Source organism: Malaclemys terrapin, chromosome 10 (genome assembly GCF_027887155.1).
Source record: "Malaclemys terrapin pileata isolate rMalTer1 chromosome 10, rMalTer1.hap1, whole genome shotgun sequence".
In the NCBI taxonomy this organism is placed as follows: Eukaryota; Metazoa; Chordata; order Testudines; family Emydidae; genus Malaclemys; species Malaclemys terrapin.
In genome coordinates this window covers 62,183,122-62,199,539 of record NC_071514.1, presented here as the reverse complement: position 1 = coordinate 62,199,539, position 16,418 = coordinate 62,183,122, and the positions used below count along the sequence as shown (strand labels likewise).

General features: G+C 44.6%; 1 protein-coding gene across 2 annotated transcripts in view; it reads left to right on the top strand.

Annotated features, from left to right (window-relative positions):
* CARHSP1 (calcium regulated heat stable protein 1) overlaps nucleotides 1-10,169 on the top strand; it is a 55,476-nt gene extending 45,307 nt beyond the window's left edge. For both annotated transcript variants that reach the window (XM_054041968.1, XM_054041969.1), the window contains exon 4: nucleotides 8,384-10,169. In XM_054041968.1, the coding sequence (XP_053897943.1) occupies nucleotides 8,384-8,546 (163 nt within the window). In that variant the 3' untranslated portion in view covers nucleotides 8,547-10,169. The remainder of the gene's footprint in view (nucleotides 1-8,383) is intronic.
* Nucleotides 10,170-16,418: the final 6,249 nt, after the last annotated feature.

The window sequence follows — 16,418 nt, the reverse complement described above, 5'->3', positions numbered from 1 at the left end:
TATTGGAATCTGCCATTTTAGAACCTCATTGAGGTAAGCCAGGCAAATGTAACCATATCTCTTAAATGACAAAGAGCTACCAGGCTTATGCTGTGGTGTGATTCCTCTTAAAGCACCTAACCTGGCCTTGGTCTTTCTCACTGCTTTTCAAGTTTGAAGTATTTGTATTAGCAGGGGTTTCTCCAAGTGCACAGTTCATAATGTTTGATTGAGTACTCAGAACTTCTATGGAAGCAAAAAATGAGGACTCAGCAGTGAGCTGAAGTGATGCATTGTACAAAACAAGTGTGATAAATGGCTACATACTACCCGTTGCTGTGCACCAGTAATGAAATCTGTTCATGTTAAACTATGAGTCCGTGGAGTTGCCATCCCATTGTCATGCCATATGAACATGCCCAAAGATGGACCAAGCATCCCTTTGGATTTTTATAGCTTGTTTTAGACTCCTCTCTCTCTCTGCCCCCCGTTTCTCTGCTCTGTGAAACACATAGGTGAGTCATAGGTTGGATTTTATAATTTGAATATCCCAAGTGACTTTTTGAGTGGAAAAAAGAAGCGGAGAGCTGCTCTGCACAGCCCTGCCTGTGTTACATTTTAAAAGGAGATGGTCCTGAACAATATTCCCCAGTCGGACCTCTTGTCTTCTTACCCCTCTGCCCACCTGAATCTTGGGGTTGTTGAAAATCCAGGTGTGATTGTTCTGACTTGAGTCCATTGCTAGTTCTGAAGGCAGGCTGTGGCTTTGCCTAGCCCAGGGCTGCAGTGTCTCTTCTTCCCACCCTGCCAGTCAGATGGTTTACTTCCATTGGTATACTGAAATATATCCAAAGCAGGAGCTGTTACGGCAGGTAGAACTAGCTCCGATGGGAAGAGAGGGAACAAATAATTCAATGTTACTTGGAGGGGTATGGAAACGAGAAAATTAGTGAGCAGGATTTTCCATAGGTTTTTCTGCCATTCATGTATTTTCCCTCCTCTCAGTTTGGTCAGGAAATTCACATAATACTAATGCAAAGTGGGCTTCCCATTGAAAACTACAACAGTATGTGCCCACAATGATGTTCATAATAATCCAACCCTAGACCCCTTGTCTGATGCACCCCAAGTAGCCAAGAGAAAAGATGAGTTTTGTGGCATGTCCTGGGGGCTGACAATTCTGTGGCTTGGTCCAAAGACAGGATAGCAACTACAGTGTCTCACATGGGCAAACAGGCAGCTACTCAGGTAGCCAGAAGCCAAAACCATGGTTAAGTACTGGTGCCATGTTCTCTGTGTGGTGCGCTACTTAAGAATGTGGCTGCCTGGATTTCATCTTGCAGGTGGCCTCATGATGGAGCCCCACCTTGGACATGTACATGCAGAGCTTGTTCTAAAATCTAGGCCCTCATCCCGTGAAAGTTCTGTCTTTCGTGCTCATGAGTTTTCTCCTATTGGTCATCAGTTTCCTGCTTCTAGTTCAATGTCGCTGTTACAAAGGTGGGACGTAACTGGCATGGAACAGGCATTCTCTTTGGTAGCTAGGGTCAGTCTCATAGATGGCTCTGAATATCAGGACATGGACAGTGTTCACTAGAGAGCTGACACCAAGAGCTGGGAATCAGGATGAGATATGTCTGTGGAGATTGCTTCGCTGGGTACCATTTGCAGCTTTCCAGGGTTTGTGGCTTTATTCAGTGGCATCAAGTGTAGGTTTCTTTGGAATTGTGGCTCGTAGAACGAAGCATTGATTATTTAGCAGGGGGCTCTGTTGTTCTTATCTAACCTTCCCCAGGTGCAGGGTCTGCTTCACAGGTGGTAGGGTAGAAATACCTCAAAAATTCCAAGGTTTCTGTTTGTGTGGTTGGCTCAGACTCCATTAAGGAAGGTGGATTGGGCAACTCTCTCTTTCCCTTCCATGGCTTCCATGGCCCCTTGTTAGGTCATCCCTTCTTTTGTTGATTGCAAGACTGGAGCTGTTTGCCTGGGACTGAAGTTGTACGAAGGCATTCAGGGTTGTTAACCCAGGGTAGCTCTACTGGTCTCTCATGTCTTGCTACTCAATACAAATATTAGTATTGTAGGGATATTAAATGAGCGTTACAAAGTGTGCAAGATATATAAAACTTAGAGGCATGGAAACTAGCTATCTAGGGCAGCTCTCTGCCATGCAGGATTGTTCCTTCTGACATATTTTGACCACACTGAAAGCACTTACACTAAAAGGTTTCCCTTTGACCTTGTCTTTGTCCCTGGAGAGCTAACTAGAGCCTTACTGATACGAATAGCGACTGTGAGCCTGTAACATTCCATATTTAGACAATTTCTTAATAAGAGCCCCTCCTTTGATTCACGTGCAGACCTCCCTAAAAATAGTGCAGTATAAGATACTCACAATCATCACATTGGTATTGTGATGAGAAATGAGAGTTGCCGGATAGCATAAAACTTAATATACATGCTCTCGGTTCTACGCTGAGTCAAGGACTGCATTTTCTATTTTAATATTTATGGCTGAGATTTTCAAAGTACCCTAAAGGATTTAGATGCAGAATTCAATTTACATTTAAAATTAAAGGCAGTTCGTGTCCAAATCCCTTAAGTAGCTTTGGACAAACTCAGCCTTATTTTCAAATATTCATCAGTCCATAAGAACAAGACATCTTTGTTTTATCCTCCTAGCAGATCCTCTATTAGATTACATCTATAATCTGAATTGCATTTAATGCAAGTATAGTCAAAAAGAAAATAGCTATCACATACTGAAACACTTTGATTCTTCTTGCTTAGTTTATCTGATCTCTTCAAGTTCACCTGATTTCCAAAACTAAGTTTATTGCCCCCTCCTGTAACTCAAAGAAAGGTTTCAAAACAACCTCTGAATTATCCCTTCATCTTAGACGCCATCACTTAATGCGTTTTTCCACTCCCTCTCTACTGCTGATTTGTCATCTTTCCCATAGCTATATAGTTTTCTTTTTGTCACCAATGGAGAGACTAATCCAGCTCGAACATTGCTTGCTCTTTAACATCAAAACATCATTTAACCATATCACAAGGCAGGAGCAATTCTCTGTCCAGTGTTTTGCAGCCTGTTTGTGTACTATGGACACAGAGTTAACATTGCCATATCCAGCGAGACATGCAGAGAGAAGATGCAGGGGAAAGAATCTCCATTCAGTAGGAAGCCAAGCGCATCCGTGTGTGAGAAATGAAGTCTGTCTGCAGCCCTGGGCCATTCTTGCTGGTTCAAAAGGACTGTCCTGTTTTTGATCAAGTAACTTTATGTCAACAGGAAAGGGAAGATGTGAGGCAGAGAAGCATTAGAGGGAGGAAGCACTTAGAGCCTTTCTAGGGTGGAGTGAGATTTTTCACATAAACTTCAGTCTCCTGGCATGTCGGTTTGTATAAGTTTGGAAAAACACAACATTGATGCAGTCAACATAATGCTCAAACATTTCCTGCCTCTCTTACTAACAGTAGTGTCGCTTAAACTGAAACTGGACGATGGTTCTTACTGATTGGGCGTGCTCACGGGCATCTCCATTTTGGAGTACGGTCACCAGGAGTTAATTTTGCCTTGAACAGCATGCCAAGGCAACTAGCCTTGCCCATTGGGTTAATTCCTCTGACCCAAGCTCTTTTAAGTTAAGTCCAGCTTTATTAAACTCACAATTTATGGATTACAATGATGCCAGCTTCCTGTTCTCTGTGTGGGCGACCAGTGGGTGAATAGCTGTGTGGAGAGAAAAGGTAACATGGTAATGGAGAGCATAACCTTCAACATCTGTACACATCCCATTCGCTCTTCTCCCTAAGACATAGTCTGCACTGCAGGCCAGTGCAGCTCTCATGTTATGTGCATGTCGGTGCACATGCTCTGGATTATTAGGAAAAGCTTTCTGTTAAAGTGCACCTGGTTTCCCTTTCATCTTGAGAGCTGGCCACATACATGTAACTATATGTATCATTCAGATTTTATCGCTAGTCAAACATCAATACAAAATAATAAACCAATCGTTACCACTGAGGCTAGTCTGTTTTTTTTTTTAAACTCTGCTTGGACAAGAACACAAGAGACTTGACTGCTTGCTCCATTGCTCATGTACTTAGCACGTTGCGCTGTGTTTGGGGTTCACAGCACTGCAGGAGACAGTTCATATCCTTTCAGGCTAAGGCTAGTTGTCAGTGTCCCTTTTCAATGCCTCAACATGCCCAGTGTTTAGATCAATGTCACCTGTGTTCAGAAAAGTTTTTAAAGCCAAAGTTGACACCTATTCGTGTAGCAGCTCCTTCAGCCAAACTGACGACAATGCTTGGGAATGGCACCAGTTTGGGTTGAAGCCTATAAAACAGTGATCTGACTATACGCTCTCAACACCTATCGTGCGTGTGTCAGTGAGATGGCGGTGTGTTTGGCTGTAGGGACGAGGAATAGATGCTGCTTTGTTTTCAAACCTTTCTAACTCTGCAGCTGTTGCTTTATAAAACGTTGTCTGCAGTTGGCAGAGTGTGTGAGAAGCCCCATGGAAAAGAATGCCTCGCTGCTCTTTGCTCCATTGCTTCCACTGGCGCAGGTTGGCCATATCTTTTCTTGTGTTTATGTTTTTGGTCACTGTTTTAGGTATTTTATTCTGTCGTCTGGAATCCCTCACCAGGGGGCTGTCCAGTGCCCTTCATTGAACAGCATTTGGTCTGCTCAGGTGCATCTCTAGGCCCCAGGGACACTGGAAGACAAAAGAGAGTGTGAGTTTTGTTGCTAGTAATAGGTCACGGAAATTCTCCATTAGCCCAAATAGTAGAAGCCTGTGGGCTGTTGGGAGCTGATGGTCCTCAGGTTTGTTCCTCATGCACATGCATGATATGGTGTGACAGTGGAGTTATAGCATAGCTGCTGATTTGTTACATCTTATGGGCAACTGGCATTCACCATTGTGCCCAGACTGCTTCTGGGATAGCATGCCCCAGTGCTGAGTCCTTTAGGTACCCACGTAAGTTATGTTCACCTCAGGTACTTATTGTAAACATGCCATCCCCAGATGGGTAGTGATGAGTGGAATATGAGTCTTCTGTTTGAATGACTCAGGCTGATTCATATCAGGCTTATCATCTCCAAGGGTATGGCTACACTGCAGTAAAATCCCTGTGGCTGGCCCGTGTTGGTGACATGGGCTGTGGGGCTATAAAATTTCAGTGTAGATGTTCAGGCTTGGGCTAGTTCTGGGACCCGGAAGTGGGGAGGGTCCTAGAGCCTGGGCGCCAGCCCGAGGCTGAATGTCTACAATGTAGTTGTATAGCCCCAGAGCCCGAGCCCCACAGGGGCCAGCTGCAGGAGTTAAATTACAATGTAGATAATACCCCTAGCTGAAGAGCAGCCACAAAAGCTGCATCAGCTCATCTGTCAGTGCTCATTAGCTCATTCTCTGAATTTTTCCACAGCACCTATTGTTCTTCAGTGATGCTCAGATTAACCTTTTGACACTGGGACTTTGGCTTTCTGGTGCCCGGTAGCACTGTGATGCTGCATTGACAGTCAGGACATCTCACATTGGTATCTAAGCCCCTGGGAGCGGCTTGTACTGCCAGGTACATAGCAAGAGTGTCTTATTGGGTCACATTGGAACTGTTTGGGATCTAAAGGCTACAAGGCAGACTGGATGCTGGAGGGATGGTAGCCATTTCTTTTGAGCACTTCCAGTGGTTCCACCGAGGGTAGTCTGAATAGTCTCTGCTTTCAAGAAGCTGCTTGTACCCATTCTCTACAGCAAGCTCCTGGAGCCAGGAGATGGGTAAGGCCAAGTCTCAAATAATCATAGGGTTAGTGTGATCAGAGGTGGATTAAGCTTTACTGGGGCCCTGGACACAAAGAACTCTCCCCTCCCCCCTTCCCCGGGGTCCCTGCCCCATGCTCCTCCTCTCCCCCCTTCCCTCCCCTGGCACCCTGGGAGGTTGCTTGGGTGGCTCACCCCTAAGGCCAACCCTAGAGCTGCCCAGGGAGCCCAGGCCACTGTGGTAAACCCTGGCCCCTCCACCTGCCCTGGTTGGCGCGCTGCGGGGAGGGCAGAGACATGGGCCAGGGGGCTGCTCTTGGGCCCCCTGCGCAGGGCAGGTGGAAGGTCCGGGGCTCCCCACAGCGAACCGGGCTCCCTGGGCAGCTCTTACCATGGCTCAGATCCGGCTTCTGTCCTGGGCAGGGGGCGGGGCCAGGGGAAGAGGAGCAGGGGCGGGGCCACTACTGCTGGAACTGGTGCCCCCCCCCACCGCTACCCAGGTTCCGGTGCTCCTCCAGGGGCCCCCAAATTGGCCAGGGCCCCTGGGCATAGGCCCATGCATTAATCCACCACTGAGTTGGATTCAGCTTGGGTTGGGAGGGCAGCCTGGAGCCATGGGAGGTAAAGATCAGTTGGATCAGGCTATGTGGGGAAGGTGCATTGAATTTGGTGGAGCTGGTATTAAATCATCATGGAAGACTTTACTTAGATTTCCCCTGGGAAAGCTTTTTCTGCCTTATGTTGCCATTCCTCATTGCTGTAAAAGGCTGATTTTACACAGGGATTGCTTCTGCAGAGGCCCTGTGTTGACTGTTTTGCTCCATGCTGGTCTGTCTGGAGTTGTATTCCCGTGGGAAAAGGAGCTTTTCTGCAGCTATTTTTTTAACCTAGTGATAGGAGAATGTGTGGCTGAGAGTTGGCTACACAAGTATTATTAATCACTTGGGCTCCCACAGCCTTCAAGGGTGAAAAGCTTGTTCTGAGCTCTAAGCCCAGCTTCTTGCTATGTTTGCTCTATTAGTGGCAGGCTGCTGGGGGGCAGGGAGGAGGGTCCTTGCAAAAGTTAGTAGCAGTCAGTGAAAATGTGGAGAGTTAGTAACCTTTAATGTTCTGTATGGCTGACCCTGATATTGGGATATAGGAGGAGGAGATGCGTTATTTTCAGGCGGGTTCTGCTTGGATTGCATACAGTAAACAGCTACCAATTAATGAGCTGACTATGCAGCTTGGGTGTACTTGCTCTGAGGGCCTGTGTACCCACCTTAACGCTACTGATGAATAACAGATAAAGGGAGCGAGTGTTGTCAGTGGAAGTTGAAAATGGCTCAGCATTTGACTGTTCCATGAGGCCCACGTTTGGAATTTTTAGGGTTAGGGGGTTAGGGGAATTCTAAGGCATTTGACACTCCCTTGTATATTAATTTCGGTGTCCATTCCGTTCTCCCGCCAAAAATGTTAAGAGGGAATTAAGGTTGAAAGTACATCTCAGTAACTTAAGGGTTAACATCATCACAGGGCTGTTGTAATTCTCCCAAAATCTAGGAGTGGAGATGATGCTTAAAAGAAATCCAAACAAGTTAAGGTAAGAACTGCACATTTAAGGGTTAGGCAACCTTTAATTGTAGCCTGCAGTGTTGTCATGGAATAATCATACAATTATGACTTGAGGCATTGATTCATCTGGTTCAGCATTAGACCTTGCCCCTCAGGGTATGATGCTGACTGGCTCCTCTGCAAAAAGATGGGTTGAGAGCTGAGGTGCGGAGAAGGTGGGACATATCTGTATTTCTGGAAGAATAGATGTGACAGTTTCCCACCTCACTAGGTGTGAAGGGGTTAATTTCTTTCCTGGGACAGGGTACTGGGGAAGGAGTGACATAGACTGTAGGAATCTCTGGATTGGTGGGAAGCAATGCTCAAGAACCCTCAGCATCTGAGTGGCTTGGCCCTTGGAGATACTGTGGAGGACAGGGACCAGTCATTAACTTTTAATGACAGGCAGCTGAACATGGGGAACCAGCACAACTGCAACTTGAAACCAAGACACTGAGGTGTCAGCTCGCTGTAATAAGAACTTGGCTGCCCAGTGCAGTACCGCAAATTGAGTCATGGATGCTCTGGGCTAGAGGCAGGGTCTACTGCTAACATAGACATCTGTGTAAGCTTTGCTCTTCCATTCTAACCTTCCCGTACTGTGGTCAGTGGACTAATAAATACTGGCTTGTTTTGAGAAGGCCACCCTATGTTGCTGCAAAACTTCTGCCGGTTGTATGGTTCCCAAAACGGGGTAAGTCTCCAACAGGGGCATAAAGTCCTTTGGACCCGCTGGAGAAACCACAGCAAGAAACGGAGTCGTGCAGTGTGGGGCTCTCCCTTACAAAAAGTGAAGGCCTAGGGCAGAGCACTAATGGGGTATACTCCCAGAAAGAGAGGATAAAGGTCAGAGGCCTGGTAGGCCCTGGGGAGCCATAGATAGGAGTTTAATGTGAAAGAAAAGTGCAGGTTATAGAGTTGATGAAGCAGCTGTTACAGAGCAATAGCAGAGGCGGTACAATTAATTATTCTGCAAGTGCCAGAATACATTTACCTGGAGCTGTTCCCCCCCCCGCCCCTTTTTGTTTTTCCCTTAACAGTATTGAAGGAGAATATGTTCTAGTGGCTGGCGATGAAGTCACCTACAAGATGTGCTCTATTCCACCTAAGAATGAGAAGCTGCAGGCTGTAGATGTGGTCATTACCCACCTAGCACCTGGAACAAAACATGAGACCTGGTCAGGACATGTTATTAGTTCCTAAGTTATCCTGCATGGAGCTGTATCAGCGAAGACACTCAACAACTGACTTTCACGTGAGACTGACAAATGAATATTTTGCATATTGAGTGGGAAAACGGTTAAGGTAGGCGTTGGCCAAATTACCATTTTTACAATAGGCACGATACTTAAAAACAACATACAAACTCTAAGGAAAAAAATAGCTTAAGGAAATTTCCATGCCGGACTTGTCTGCTTTTATGTCAAGTCATATGCATCCGAAGAAGTGGGCTGTAGTCCACGAAAGCTTATGCTCTAATAAATTTGTTAGTCTCTAAGGTGCCACAAGTACTCCTGTTCTTCTTTTTGTCTGCTTTTGTGATCTGTGACCTGATGATAGTGGCTGCCCAAAGGTGTTAGGAACTCTCATGAAAACAGATCCGCAGCACCGAGGGACATAGCTTAGAGACCCAATATCCACCTGTAACATTGTTCCCGTGGCTAAATTTCAGTAAATGTGATGAATGCTCAGGCAGCAGAATGTCAGCAGAATACTGCTAAAAAGTCTCTGAGTAAATGTACTTGAGAGAACGAGAGAGAGACATTCGTTGCTGCAATTTCTTTTCTTCACAAGCTAAATAACAAGCACACTGTACAAAGTCTTTATCTGACAGTTATCAGTTTTGACAGCACCTTCTGGTTAACTGTCAGGTGGAACAGTTGCAAATTAGCTAGCTGCAGAGTGTGGAATTGTTAGCTTTATTAAATGTGGATTGTTTGTGAATTTACTTTGTGTGCCTTGATGGGTGATTAGCAACAGATTTACAGGCCAGTAGTTACAAAAGTAGGTTGCTTCACACTAAGCAGTAGAAAAACAACAGAGGTGGGAGTGGTTCACAGCCTCTGATGGTGCCTGAATTTAATGAAATCTGTTAACTGCCTTGATTTTTTTCATATATCCATGTTTGATAGAGTAGTTAGTGTCTACCATGGTTCGTTAGCATTTACACATTCACATCACTTGTGAAAAAGCGAACTCTGCCATGTTCAGATCACTGTATATAAAATGCTGTGTGAATTATTTAGTAGCTTGCGTTATAAAGCCTTGTAGTGAATTCTGCAGCCATGTTTTCCTGCAAAGCTTGCTCGGTGGTATATAGTGCTGCCAGCACCACCACGAATCTCTTCTCCGCTTCTGTTGCTGCAGGTGTTCATGCAGACAAACTATTGTAACTGTTAATCTCTGCACTAGCTCTGATACTGCTTGTCCGCCAAGTTTTCCAAATGAAGCATTGTCCCTCCCTATTCCCCCCCCCAAGGTAGCAGAAATTAAAATGGTTGGAATCAAACTCTCTTCTCTTAGTTACATGGAATTTGCCTGTTCACTATAGTAACAATGAGTACTTGTGCTGTTGTGGAATGCATGAAGATGCTATTTCACAGAGAAAGGTGAAATGTCTCAAGCAATTTCAACCTACAGTGATTAAAAGAAAAGAAATGTGAAGGTTAATAATTACTGTGATGTTTTGTTTTACTTTTAATTCATCTATATTGTACTAAATAGTTTGTAAGCTAGTTTTAAACCTGTATGTGTTGTGGGTTTAATATGCTGTAGATTGTAGATTAGCATACACTGCTTCCTTCACAATAAAAGTTTATTTCATAACTGGTTGATAAATTATCTTTCGCGTACTCACTCACGACCTATTCTGTAGTTAAGACTAATACTAATTATAAGTGGGGGGGGGGGTGAGTGTGAGAGAGTGGTGAAGTTGTTTGCAAAAATCACTTCTGTGCAATATCAAATTATGGGTGTTGGAAAATGAGTAACTTTACAGTTTCCTAGCTGCTCAGAACCTCTGGTGTATTTTATTAGACGACTTTAGGTTTTAAGTAAAATCTGTATTTTTTTTTCAGGTGTTTACTTGATAATCACAAAGCTTGTTTATTTATGAGCAATGCAATCATGACCAATGAGACTTTTGCTGTCTGCAGCCTATATCTAGGTCAGGCGTAACACGATTAAGACCCAGCACACAAAAACACAGCGTAATTAGCTTGTGTTTGTAGAACAGCCACATTGGTGATTATAAACATGGTGCTAGCTACGTTTTGATAGATGTTCACAGCAAGAAGTCACTTCATGCTGACGCTCGGTATCACTAGGGAATCCCTGCAGGTCTAGTGGAAAGTGCTCATCTCCCCAGGCATCTCTCTCTTCCTGCCTCCAACAGCACAGATTCCTCAGGCCTCTCCCCCCCCCCCCCCACCCCACCCCCACCCCACACACACACAGGGGAGTTCAGCTATAGGGGCCAAAAGAAAAATAGGCCACAGAGGTCTGGCGTTTTCAGGTACTTTTCTTTCCTGGTTTGTAATTTATTTTATCAGAACATGGAGGTTGAGTGAATTTCTCTGCAGTTTTTCTTTAAGGGTCTCCATTGTAAAGGGATCTGCAGCCCTTTACATGAGGAACAGCACTTAAATGGAATCCAGCACCTGTTCACTCTGTGTGATGCATTACTGCAGCATCCTTATTTCTTGAGTCTGCTCTTTGTTGACTTGTTTTCCACCTCAAGGGTTCTCAGACAATCAGCAAATTCAATAGCTAATGATGTGCCATAAGGTTCGGTTTCAGAGTTACCATCATACCCTGCCCTCATGTCCGCACAGTACAGAGCTGTATTGTGGAGGAAAGGTACCAACACACTACTGGCATGGGAGCCCTTAAAGCTCTTCATCATGGCAGGGGATGGATCAGTTGATGATGGCCTGCACCTGGCATTGGCCACTGTTGGAAGGCAGGGTACGGGGCTAGATGGACCATTGGTCTGACGCAGTATGGCCGTTCTTATGTAGAATTTAAAGCTGCTTTGCAAGCCCTTTTCAGTGCCTGAGAACTTTGAGAGGCAGAACTGGCTCCCTGACAAGCCTCCCCCACACTGAGCAGAACTTGGCACAGAGAAATTCTAGCCCATCTCATGAAGGGTCAAAACAGAAAATAAAATAAAAATACTCCTAGTAATCTGTGAGCAACAGCAGCTGGAGGCTATCAAATAGGGGAGGGATCGTCTGCTTACATAGTAATCTGACCAAGTTTGGCTGAAATGTTTTCTAGGAAGTCTGTTCAACTAGACAGTGGGTTTTAACTGTTGTAAAAATCAGAATCTTCAAGTATACGTCCCTATGGCTGCCCCACTGTAGGATGCGCGCACACGCATGCTCTTACCTGCCTGCCCCACTGTTCTTAGCTTCCCGCCTTTCTTAACACAGCAATTGAGTCTTGTTTTTTTCCCTTTGTTTAGTTATTTTATTATTCGTATTTTGTTTCAGCCCAGTTGTGTTTTGAACAGGAGTTATCCCTTCCCTGCCTTTTTTCTTTAAGGCAGGTCTCGGAAAAACAGAGCTGTCTGAAACACCTTCTAATGGAATGCTCACTAGCACCAATAGGTTCCGCTTCTCCCACCTTGTACATCGGCCTCAACATCCCAGGCCGTGCCAGTGACTGTTGCAGCTTAAGCAGCACTTTTAGAGACTAGGACACTGAAGAAGCCTCATTCCCCCATCAGGGAAACGTGGAGGAGGGGTAGTTCAGCCCCTTAAATCCTACTCTAAGGAGACCGTGTGTCTCTCAAAGGGTGCAGCTGAGGCTCTATCTGATTCCGGTACTGACCAAAGAAGCAGTGTGCAGAACTCTTCTAATAGACAGCACAGGGAGCCTTCTTCCTCGGTACAGACTGACACCTCTTGGCACCAAGATGCACCTGGCCCGTCGACTCAGGCTTCGATACCATCACCTTCTCTGCTCTGAGATCAGAGCATGGTTCCTAGACGGTTCTCGAGCATGGAGCTAACCTGATTGGATAAGGTCCAAGCAGAAAACCTAGTACTCGCAAATACCTTCAAAAGTAAAATGCTTCCATTCCTGGTGTTCTCTTGGGAACTTCTGATGCTTAAGAAGAGTGCTCTCCCACGATCCTAGTGTGACAGGGGAGCCACACTAAGGTTTCTCAATTAGGGAAAACTGCAAAGAATGGGGCAGACAATCCCCAAAGCTGATATTCCAATACTTAGATTTACCAAGCCTGCACAAAAAAGCTTCTACAGTGCCTTACTGGTTGCACAGAAGCCAAAACACAGTTCTCTTAAAGCAACCCAGCCGTGGGCTTCCACCCAGACAGCCAAGTCAAATATGAAAGTTCTACCAATCCCAAAAGATCGGACACATCACCTCCCAAGTTAATGAATATTTCAGATCTTACCCAAAAGGCCAATCCTTATTAACTAAACTAACATTTACTAAAAAAGAAAAGGGAGTGAGTATTGGTTAAAAGATCAATACACACAGACATGAGTACAGTTCTGAGATCAGTTTCATAGTAGAGATAGTGAACTTTGGCATTAGAAAGAGTTCTTAGAATCAGTCCATTATTCATATCCAGGATGATCCAGCTGGGACTGGAGCTCTGTCTTACAACTTGAGCTTCCCCTGCATAAAGCACCAAGCAGATCTGAGATAAAAAGGATCAGGACCTAAGCATCACCGGTAATTAGCTACACAGATTAACATAAGGCAATTGCCTTATATGCGTCAATGAGAAATCACTATGCTGATATCACTATATTTACAGTTCATGTAAATGTTAAGATCTCTGAATTAGCAGAATACAGCATAGACAGAAACAGCGAACCGCGGTCACTGGGTGCCGTGATCGGCCGAACCTGCAGACGCAGCAGGTACACAAAGCGGCCCAGCCCGCCAGGGGCTTTCCCTGCACAAGCGGCGGAACAAGTTTGGGAACCAGTGTGTTAGAGGTTGACAATGTAAAGACTGCAGGATGCTTAACCCTTTCTGGCCATCTGGCACCCCTAGACTGCCTGTTGGATTTAAAGACAATGCGCTCAGTCAGAGTACATTTGGCCGCTATCACAACTTCCCATTTAGGGCGGCTTGTTGGTTGTTGCCCACACTCCTACAGCCAAGTTGCTGAGAGGTTTACACAACTTATTTTCTCCCTGTATAGAATCCAGCCCAGGTGAGACTTTAATGTGGGTCTCAGTGCCCTGAGGAACTCTCCCATCACCTTTGAACTGATGGCTTTCCATCACCTCTCCCTCAAGAGTTCATTCCTTATAGCCATCACTTGGCTAGATGAATGGGCACACTGAGTGCTCTTAGGGTATACCTGCCATTTACTACCTTCTGTAGAGAGAGGATTTCACTGTGTCCCCATCCTTGCTTCCTGCTTAAGGTCTCTTTGGAAACCATATTAATCACACAAGCTGCCTACCAGTGAACTATCCCAAAGCCTCATGCCACCAGATAGGAAACCAGCCTACGTACACTAGATGATAGAAGGGCTCTCAGCTGCTACCTTGTCAGTACTAAGACTTCTGGGTCTCTCCTAGATCATTTGCAGAGAGGATGAAGGGACAACCTATTTCAACTCAAAGACCATCAAAGTGAGTTTTGGGTTGCCTTTTAACCTGTTATGAATCTGCTGGAAGGCAGGCTTGCTCCCCCATCCCCCCCAAAGGACCAGCATATTCAACTAGCACTCAGTCCACAGCTATAGTTCTACTAAAAGATGTCCCAATAGCAGAAACCTGTAGGACTGCAACTTGGTCTTCCATTCACATTTGCCAAGCATTATGCCATTTTACCTGCTGCTACACTCCTCTGAACAGTCTTGCCTCCTTGAGATGTTTTGTCCCTATGAGTGCGCCACTGCCTGCCCCTCAGCTCTGCTGCTCAAGTGAGCAAGCATAGCTTGGGGGTGGGGCCATGCCTCCCCTTGTTTAGTGTTGCAGAAACTGCTTTACATTCTTCGGTTGCGCGTGCATGGGTGACTCTTACAGGGGTGCGCCCGTAGGGATAAAACATCTTGAACGCTAACGTCACCTGACAATAGCAAAAAGCTCGCAGTTTAGTCTTTATATACTAAGGAAGAAAATTCAGACCGGTACAGTTCTCACTAGAACCAATTTATCCTGAGACAGACTCAGGAAATTGTACGTTGAAACGTCATCCAAGGCTGTGTCAGATGATTCTCTTGAATGGTGGGCTGAGAAACACAGGAAGGGTTGGAGCTTCCTAAAGTTCTTTTTAACCATATTCTAGAAAATGGATTGGCAACAACAGTACAAAAAAAAAAAAAGCGGGGGTGGGGGGAGAGGAGACCGGAGTTTAGTTCTGTGCCTTTTACATTGCTAGTGAGACTAACAGGCATAGCTGTTCCTTTTTTTAAAAGGTAATTTCAATGTGACTGCAGTGTTGCTAGAATACACACGAGACGAGAGAAAGTGAGCTTTGCCTCGGGCCAGTCAACAACTTTGTACAAGAGAGGGAAAACAGCAATACCATAGAACAGGGATACTTAATTATTTTTTTGTCTACAAAACCACCACCAATAATAATACTGTCCATTCAAAAGCGACAGGCAGTCTGCATTTGGCCCGTGGTCCGCTTATTGACTATCCCTGCCATAGAAGATGACAAATTCAGCCCAATTATAGGTCACTTCAGCAATAATCAGTATTTCCTCTTACTAAGCTGCAGATTGATTTTTTGTTATGAAGAGGTTGTGTTTACATATATAAGGCAATGAAAACATAGGTAATACTGGAACATTCAATACTCTGATACAAGACATGTGCACCACTGTAACTGAAGATTAAAAAAATATGGGGCTGCAGTGTTTGCAATGCAGGTGCCTATGACAATCTTTCCACTGACTTCAATAAAATTTGCATTGCCTTTTGACCAATGAAATTACACTAAGGCTGAACTAACCCCACTTGTGGGGCATTGTGGCACATTCTGAATACTTTGGTCAGCTTTAGTCATATCCTGTTCGCTGGTTCGTCTGCAAGCTGTTTTTTGTTTACATAGAGGCTTATTTGTATGCATGAGACAAAATTCAGTAGCTAACCTGTTTCTCAGTGCTTGAAATCTTCAGCTCACAGTACCAAATAGTAACTTGTATCCTGGGTTTTCCAACTTTCATTTTCCATTTAAGCTTCATACAAAATCTAAAATAGTTTAAAACCTTCAGTATGCAAGTTACTTTTAGTGTGCAACGCAGTGTGAACAATTAGTTATACAGGGAAATGATAGTATGTTTAGTGCTGCAACAAACACGCTAGGATCTGCTCTTAGACCAGAATGTACAATATAGGCAACATTCTGCTTTGCTACCATCTCTCAGTTGATTCTTCAACTTGTTATTAAATATACAAACCCCTCTCTCTCGGTACAGACTAGTTTGTAAGGCATGATTAATGTTCTGACAAGTTATTTAATTATCCTACACTGCCACTCATAGATGTGACCGTTACACTTTGCAAAGAAAACACAGTAAAGGGTGAGACATTTTAAAGGTAATTTACACAGAGATAAGGCTGCTGGGCCTTTTGTGACAGTCTGTTATATTTAAACCACATGTCTAAGCAGCAAAATTACTGATGGAGTTATCCTTAGAGGACGATTGGAGCTGTGTTGGATCTTTAGGTCAAACAGGTTGGAGGAAAAATATTTGGTTGAACTGCAGTAAGCAAAACAGCTTAACGGAAGAGATGTTGGTTGATGGCATTACAAGAAGGAAATGGAACTGATTGGTTCTCCAGGCTTTCAGGTAAAACAAGGAGAAGACTTGAGGGGAAAAAAAAACCCTACCCCAAACAAAAACTGTGGTGTTCTTTATAAAGTATAGAAAGCAGGAAAAAAAAAAAGAAAGGCATAAGTTAGTCCCCCCTGCATCCCTTTGCAGGTCATTTTTAAGGATCTTCCCTCAGAAAACAGAATTCACTGTAGCTTAAGTCTGTTTTCAGTATTTCCAGTGTTAAAATGCCCATTTCTTAATGGCCAGCTTATCCCCACAGGTCCCATTTCATTAGGTAAGAAAACCTCCTTGGA